Here is an 8,038-nt window from a genome sequence, read left to right as displayed (position 1 = left end):
AGCAAGACAGTATCATCACTTTATAGACGAGAAATCATCACTTTATAGACGAGGAAAACCGAGGGTCAGAGAGATTATGTAGCTTGCCTAAGGTTGCACATTTGGTATGATGTTACATAACTAGAATCCAGCTTTTTAAAATTCAAGGGTGGGGCAGGAAACAGCTGGGTCAGAGCGGCCTAAGAACCCTGGACGAGTGAGATTTGGGGCAGACAGCAGGGGTGATCTCTCCAGAAGAGTCAGACCAAGTCCAACCACTCAGAGTCAACTCCCAACACTCAAAACAGCAAAGAAATTCTAGTGCTTTAAGTGTTCCTCGCGCGGCTCAGAAACTCGCCTTCGAGCCAGGAAGCAGACTGCACCTGCGACGAATTTGTCTCGCATAAGCCTGCGGCGCTTCCGCAGCCATTGACTGCCGGAAACTACAATTCCCATTATGCATCGCGACGGTGCGGACTAAACCGGTATAAACTCCAAGCCCCAGAATGCATTGGGCGAGAGGCGAGCGCTCGGAGGAGCGCTGGGGCGTGGCGACGTCGGCCGCGCGGGACCGTTAAATTTGAATCTTGGCGGCTAGGGATGTGGACTTGAGGTGGTTGGTTTGTAAGGGAGTCTAGTGCGTGCTTTGGTCGCTTCTGTAGCTCCTAGAGCAGGTTGCAGAAGAAAGCCCAGGCAGTCTGCGGCCCAGAGGAAAGGCCTGCAGCCGAAGAGGACCTGAGCCAGGAATGCAGGATGGCGGCGGTGAAGAAGGAAGAGGGTGCTCTGAGGTAGGTACAGAAGAACTGCTGGGGGCTGGGCCTGAGAGACCCAAAGGTGCCTGGTAAGTGACAGAGGCTTTGCTCGGAGCAGTCAGGGAGACTGGCACGGTCAGAGCAGGCCCCGCCGAAGCTTCCTTCGCTTTGGAGTCGGACGCCAGGGGTGGAGGTGAAAACGCAGTGGATTGCGGTGACGTGCGAATCCTGCCGCATCCAGCTTCAAAGCGAAGAAGGCTGCGGGACCCCAGCGGGACAGAGAGCTTGGAAGTTGTGACGTGGTCTGTTTGTAACTCAGCTCAGCCGTCTGCTAGTTGTTTGACCTTGGGCAAATCGTTTATGGAAAATGCTGACGTCAGTGGTGCCTTACGGAGTTCTGGGGGAATTCAAAGTATTTGTTAAGTAACTGCTTTCAAATAAGCGTTCGACAACAAATGGCAGGTGCTATGTCACTAGCATAGAGATCTAAAAAGCCTTTAGCCAACATAGAGATCTAAATTATTCCAATAGCACAGAGATCTAAGCCTTTCTCTGCATGTTTGCGGCTTCTCCTTTTATTAAGAGGAACTACATAGCAGTTCTAGGTTGGAAGTCTGCATGTATTTTCACTATGGTGCCCACAATGCATTGGTAAGTACTGTGTCATGGGCTCTTTCATTCATGTAACAAATGTTTTTTGGCTAAGCTCTGGGTGCAGCAAATACACAGACAAAAAAATCTCAACCCTCATGAAGCTTAAATTCTGGGATGGGATGAAGGTGGATGAGTTAGACAATAAAAGACGAACTGTTAGATGGAGGTGGTGGTCAGTACTTAAAAAAAAAAAAAAAAAAGCAAGCAGGGGGAGGGAATATTGGAGGTGAGGAGTGGTGCAATTTTAACTTGAACGTTGGAGCCTCACTGAGGAGATGTCATTTTTGTCAAGACTTGAAGGAATCTGAAGAGCTAGATGTTCTTATATCTGGGGGAATTACAAAGGCTGAGGGTAAGAGTTGGGGGAGGAAGTTGCACCTGGCAAGGCCAAGGCTATGTCCCTGGAGCAGAATTAACTACAAGGGTAAAAGGAGGTAAAGTACAAAAGGTGAAAATGCAGGCATTCTAAAGACTTGGCTTTTACTATGGTTGTAATCCAAAGTCCCTGGACGGTTTTGAGCAAAGGAAAGACATGATCTGACTTGGGTTTAAATGGGATCACTTTGGCTGTTCTGTTGAATAGACAAAGGCAGCAAAGGTACCAGTTAAAAGGTTATTGAAATAATTTAGCCCAAAATAATTGAGCTCAAAAGTGAGTTGAGCCAGGTGGAAAACAGTGGAGACGATTAGAAGTGGTTGATTTCTGTATGTATTTTGAAGGTAGAGCCAGTAGGATTTGCTGACTGAGGGGTATGAGAAGGGCATCAAAGTTGGCACTAAGATTTTTGGCTTGAGCAACTGAAGAATGGGATTGCCATTTATTTGAGGAAGAGGAAGACTGGGAGGAGCAGGTCTGGGAGGAAGTGGAGGCAATTTTAGCTCAATTTGGGATATTTAACTGAGATTGTTTAATCACTATTTTTAAGAGCAAGAGAAGAAAGGTCAGATGAATTTAACAAACATTTATTCAGGGCATAATAGTATTATATCTTGTATTAGGTGGTGGGCATACAAAAATAAATGGCATGGCCCTTACCTTTACAGGCTACACAACATACCACAGGTCCTGGTATAATGTTTCATTATAATGTTGATAAGAAAAAAATCAATTTATTGTTGGGCTGCTGTGTATGTGGAGTTTGCTTGTTTTCCCCATGTCTGCGTGGGTTTCCTTAGGTATTCTAATTTCCTTCTACATCCCAAAGATGTGCCTGTTAATTGGTGTGTCTAAATGGTCCCAGTCTGATTGAAAGTGGGTGTGAATGTGAGTGTGCCCTGTGATGAAATGGTGGTCCTGTCGAGCATTGGTCACTCTCTTGAGTTGCTGAGATGGGCTCTGGCCACCCTCAACCCCTGACTAGAATAAGTGAGTTGGAAAATGAATGAAGGAATGAGTTCAAATTAATGTAAAGTAAACATCTGTAAAGGCCAGGCGTGGTGTCTCACACCTATAATCCCAGCACTTCGGGAGGCTGAGGCAGCAGGATTGCTTGAGCTCAGCAGTTCAAGACCAGCTTGGGCAACATAGGACCTGCCTCTACTAAAAAAAAGTTATATGAAGTGTACAACAATCATACAAATGCATGACAATAAGCAACACCTTATGAAAGTGCCCAGCAGCCCCACTATAATGTAATTGTTTGTTTTTGAACTTTGTGGTGGTAGAAGGTGCTTCTTAAAAGTTTCACTCTTATTTATTCCTTGAGTTAACCCACAAACACCATGACTGCAGTCACTCACTGATTCACGAAAAATTGGGTAAATGATTATTTTTTGTTTTTATTAATCGTTCTTAAATGTATGGATAGCCCACATTTATTTTCTTGTTTAATATTAAAAGTGTTTTGGGTCTTTATTTAGAAGTTTGATGATGTTTTTGTGACCAGAAATATGCCTTAGGAACTTAACTCTTGTTTATATCAATCAGCCTGTGGCAAAATTGTTTTTTAACATGTTATTTTGATTAAAGTCATAGTTTCCAAGAAGTTGTCTCCAATATTAAGTGAAAACTTATTGTAGTTAAAAAGATATGACTGATTACAACTCTAATTATTAATCACAGTTACTTTTTCAACACTCATCTAGACTGAAGTCCCATATAGCTTTCACTCTGTTTCAAAGATTAGTGCTAATCTGTCTCTCCTTTTGTTTCACAATCAGAGATAATGTCTTTTAGAAGTAGTCTTCTATCTAACCATTGCAGGATTCTGAAGAGCAGAAAACATAATGGTAATTACCTCCAAAACGTTTTGGAGATTCTCCCAGTAGGCTTGATAGAATTGGGTGTGGGGATACAGGGAATTTTGACTAGTAACTGTTTGTTTGCTTCTGCTCTTGGCTACCTATATGTAACTTCAATTTTGAGTCATCTGTTGAAACGTGGGACATTAGTCTCACCAACACTTTGCTAATTTTATTTATTTTTATGAGACAGGGTCTCACTCTGTTGCCCAGGCTGCAATGCAGTGGTGTGCCTGGCCCACTGCAGCTTTGACCTCCTGAACTCAAACAAGCCTCCTACCTCAGTCTTCTGAGTAGCTACAACCATAGACGTGTACCCCCACACCTGGCTAATTTTTTATTTTTTGTAGAGATGGGGGTTTTCCTGTGTTACTCAGGGTGGTCTTGAACTCCTGGGCTCAAGCATTCCTCCTTCCTCAGCCTCCCAAAGTGGTAGGATTATAGGCGTGAGCTACCATACCTAGCACTAATTTTAAATTAAACTAGATGATGCATTCAGTGGTAGGCGTAGAAGTACTTGTTGCCTCTTTGCCAAGTTTATAACTCTTTTATTTCCTTCTTTTCTTTGTGTCTTAACCTCTATTCATTTTTCTTTTCCTTTATTTCTTTTTTTTTTTAAAGAAAGAAGTGGGTCTTGGTATGTTGCCCAGGCTGGTCTTAAACTCTTGGCTCAAGAAGTGCTCCCACGTTGACTTACAAAGTGATGGGATTACAGGTGTAAGCCACCGCACACAGCCACGCCATATTCTTATAGTACTGTCCACAATATCCTTGCCAAATTGTCTTCCATTAGGCAATATTCTAGCCATAAACCTGAAAACCAGGTAACAGATAAAGAAGCTTAGGAGTATAATAATAATACTGTGTCAGTCCACCATCTTCAACCCAAGACCATGAATAATCACCTATTTGCAGACATTTACGATAATATAGTGCAGGCATCCCCAAACTTTTTACACAGGGGGCCAGTTCACTGTCCCTCAGACCGTTGGAGGGCCGCCACATACTGTGCTCCTCTCACTGACCACCAGTGAAGGAGGTGCCCCTTCCTGAAGTGCGGCGGGGGGCCAGATAAATGGCCGCAGGGGGCCGCATGCGGCCCGCGGGCCGTCATTTGGAGACGCCTGATCTAGTGCTATAATTCAATGTTGGTATGAGATTTACTTTTGTTTTTTTCTTCACAGTGAAGCCATGTCCCTGGAGGGAGATGAATGGGAACTGAGTAAAGAAAATGTACAACCTTTAAGGCAAGGGAGAATCATGTCCACACTTCAGGGAGCATTGGCACAAGAATCTGCCTGCAACAATACTCTTCAGCAGCAGAAACGGTGTGTAGAATGGCTGAGTCTCAACCTGTCATCATTCATCCCCCAACTGTTGTAGATAATGTGGGTGTGGATCCATGGGGAATGGCATAATGAGTACTCTTTAAAAATCGGTAGTATGAGAATCTGTTCCCTACCTGCTTTCTCATCACATGACAACTATCCAATGATATCCTCAAGTATAATTAAAAACAAAGGCTATAGGATTTAATTTCATTGTGGAGCAGGCAAACTATTTTTAGCAATAGAAATACATTTTATACAGGGGGCAGTGATAAGCATAGTAAAGTAAGTATTACATTGCAATGTTTCCCAAAAGTATTATGTCATTCTGGACCCCTGAACAGATTTAACTCTTTGATGGTAATTGATAAGGGATATTGCCTCCTTGGATTGTGAGTACTGAGGGAGAGTAATCTGCTATCTTTTATGTGTACTGAATTATTAACTTTCTAGGAAGTTATTTTTGAGAGTATGACAAAAATAAGTGGTCTTAAACCTCAGAAAAATTGAATTTGTACTAGAAAGTTCTCAGTAATAATTTAACAAATACAAATTTTTGTATTTTGAGTAGAGATGGGGTCTTGCCATGTTGGCGTGCTGGTCTTGAACTCCTGAACTCAAGCGATCCTACCCACTTTGGCATCCCAAAGTGCTGGGATTACAGGTGTAAGCTACCGCACCCAGCCTCATTCATCAAATTTTTTTATGTTACTTGCATCAGTAGATTTTCTTTTTATTGCTGAATAGGATTTCATTTATTTATTCACCAATTGATAAATATTTAGATTCTTATAGTTTTGTGCTTTATGAATAACATTGCTATGGACATTCTTGTACAAGGCTTTTTGTAGACATAATTTTCATTTCCCTTGGAATGAAATTATTGGACCATAGAATAGATGTATGTTTGGCTGGGCACAGTGGTTCACGCCTGTAATCCAAGCACTTCGGGAGGCCAAGGTGGACAGATTACCTGAGGTCAAGGTGGGCAGATCACCTGAGATCAGGAGTTCAAGACCAGCCTGACCAACATGGAGAAACCCCATCTCTATTAAAAATACAAAAATTAGCCAGGTATGGTGGCACATGCCTGTAATCCCAGCTACTTGGGGGTCTGAGGCAGGAGAATTGCTTGAACCTGGGAGGCAGAGGTTGTGGTGAGCCATGATCACCACCATTGCACTCCAGCCTGGGCAACGAGCAAAACTCCACCTCAAAAAAAAAAAAAAAAAAAAAAAAATATATATATATATATATATATATATATATATATATATATATATAGAATAGATGTATGTTTAACTGTTGAAGAAACTGGTTTACCAAAGTGATTGTAACATTTTACACTCCTACCAGCAACTCATGAGAGTTTATTTGCACCACATCCACTCCAGTGTTTGGCATTGTCAGTCTTTTTCATTTTTGCCATTCTAGTTTTGTGGAGTTAAGTTTCATTACTTCACATTTCCCTGGTGACTAATAATGGTGAACGTTTTTGTTTTTGTTTTTGTTTTTTTGAGACGGAGTTTCGCTCTTGTTACCCAGGCTGGAGTGCAATGGCGCAATCTTGGCTCACCGCAACCTCCGCCTCCTGGGTTCAGGCAATTCTCCTGCCTCAGCCTCCTGAGTAGCTGGGATTACAGGCACGTGCCACCATGCCCAGCTAATTTTTAGTATTTTTAGTAGAGACGGGGTTTCACCATGTTGACCAGGATGGTCTCGATCTCTTGACCTCGTGATCCACCCGCCTCGGCCTCCCAAAGTGCTGGGATTACAGGCGTGAGCCACCGCGCCCGGCCGGTGAACATTTTTATCACATGCTGCTTGGCCTTTTGTATATCTTCTTTTGTGGTGTGTCTGTTTAGATATTTTGCCCAGTTTTCAAATTGTGTTGCAGGGGTTCTTTATTTACTTTTCCCAAGACCATAGGTTCAACTTTCCCTGATTCAAGTTTCAGGAGCATAGATTCAAGATTCCCTGAATCTATGTTCCCCAATAGGGTTTTTTATATATTCTGTATACCAGTCTTTTATCAAATATGTGTGTCACAGATATTTTTTTCCCTCATCCATGGCTATTTTCTGGGTGGCTTTTTTTTTAAACTGCTAAATTTTAAATATTGATAAAGTTCAATTCGTGTGGGTTTTTTTTTATGGTTAGTACTTTTTGTGTCCTCTTAGGAGATTTTTGCCTACCCCAAAGTCACAAAGATACTTTCCTATGTTTTCTTCTACTAGCTTCATTGTTTTATGTTTAGGTGTATGATTTATCTTAAATTTATCCTTTATGGTATGGGGTTGGAGTAAAAAAGTCCTCCACCCCCACCCCCATATGGGTATCTTTCTAGTTGTTCTGCCTCCATTTGTTAGAGAGATTTTTGTTTCCTTTCCTTATTGAATTGCATTGGGGCCTTTTACAAAAATCATTTGACCACATATGTGTGGGTTATTTCTATACTCTGTATTCTGTTCCATTGATCAAATTGCCTATCCTTTCACCAATAATGCGGTGTCTTGATTAGTTTTATATCGCAAGTCCAGCAGGGTGAGTTCTATAGCTCTTGTTCTTTTTCAGAATTGCTTTAGTTATTGTTGATCCTTTGCCTTTGCAAACAAATTTTGAAATCATCTTGTCAGTTTCTAGAAAAGAGCCTGCTAGGATTTCAATTACATTGGTTTGAATCCATAGATCAATTGGGAGGATTGCTGATTTTTATCAGTAGTGTCTTAGATTTTATTTTTTCACCATTTCTGCAGATAATTTCATTGTCTCACTTTAATTGCCATATTAGCTTCATAATTGTGGTCCCTTCTTTTAATGCCTGGCTATCCTTATAAAGTTACTTGATTAATCTTTTTGAAATCTTGTCATATTTAAGATACCCTCCATTTAAAGAACCAATGGTGGCTTGAGCAGATGGAATCCAAAGTCTTTAAATTTACATTTAAAGCTTGTGCTTCTTACTTCTCCAGGTGTCTCCATTTGTTCTCAGTACTGACTTTATGTTACAGCTTAGGGTCCACTCAAGTTCCTTTGGATAAATTCTTCCACCTTCATAATTTTATTCAATATTACTTTCCCTCT

General features: G+C 41.5%; 1 protein-coding gene across 3 annotated transcripts in view; it reads left to right on the top strand.

Moving 5' to 3' along the window:
• The first annotated feature begins 533 nt into the window (after nucleotides 1–533).
• BUB1B (BUB1 mitotic checkpoint serine/threonine kinase B) overlaps nucleotides 534–8,038 on the top strand; it is an 84,586-nt gene continuing 77,081 nt past the window's right edge. For all 3 annotated transcript variants that reach the window (XM_074394102.1, XM_074394103.1, XM_003935721.4), the window contains exons 1-2: nucleotides 534–767; nucleotides 4,811–4,954. In XM_074394102.1, coding sequence (XP_074250203.1) covers nucleotides 733–767; nucleotides 4,811–4,954 — 179 coding nt within the window. In that variant the 5' untranslated portion in view covers nucleotides 534–732. The remainder of the gene's footprint in view (nucleotides 768–4,810; nucleotides 4,955–8,038) is intronic.

The sequence above is a fragment of the Saimiri boliviensis genome, chromosome 2, assembly GCF_048565385.1.
Source record: "Saimiri boliviensis isolate mSaiBol1 chromosome 2, mSaiBol1.pri, whole genome shotgun sequence".
NCBI lineage: Eukaryota > Metazoa > Chordata > Mammalia > Primates > Cebidae > Saimiri > Saimiri boliviensis.
Note: the sequence above shows the minus strand (reverse complement) of the source record. Positions and strands in the feature narration are given on the sequence as shown.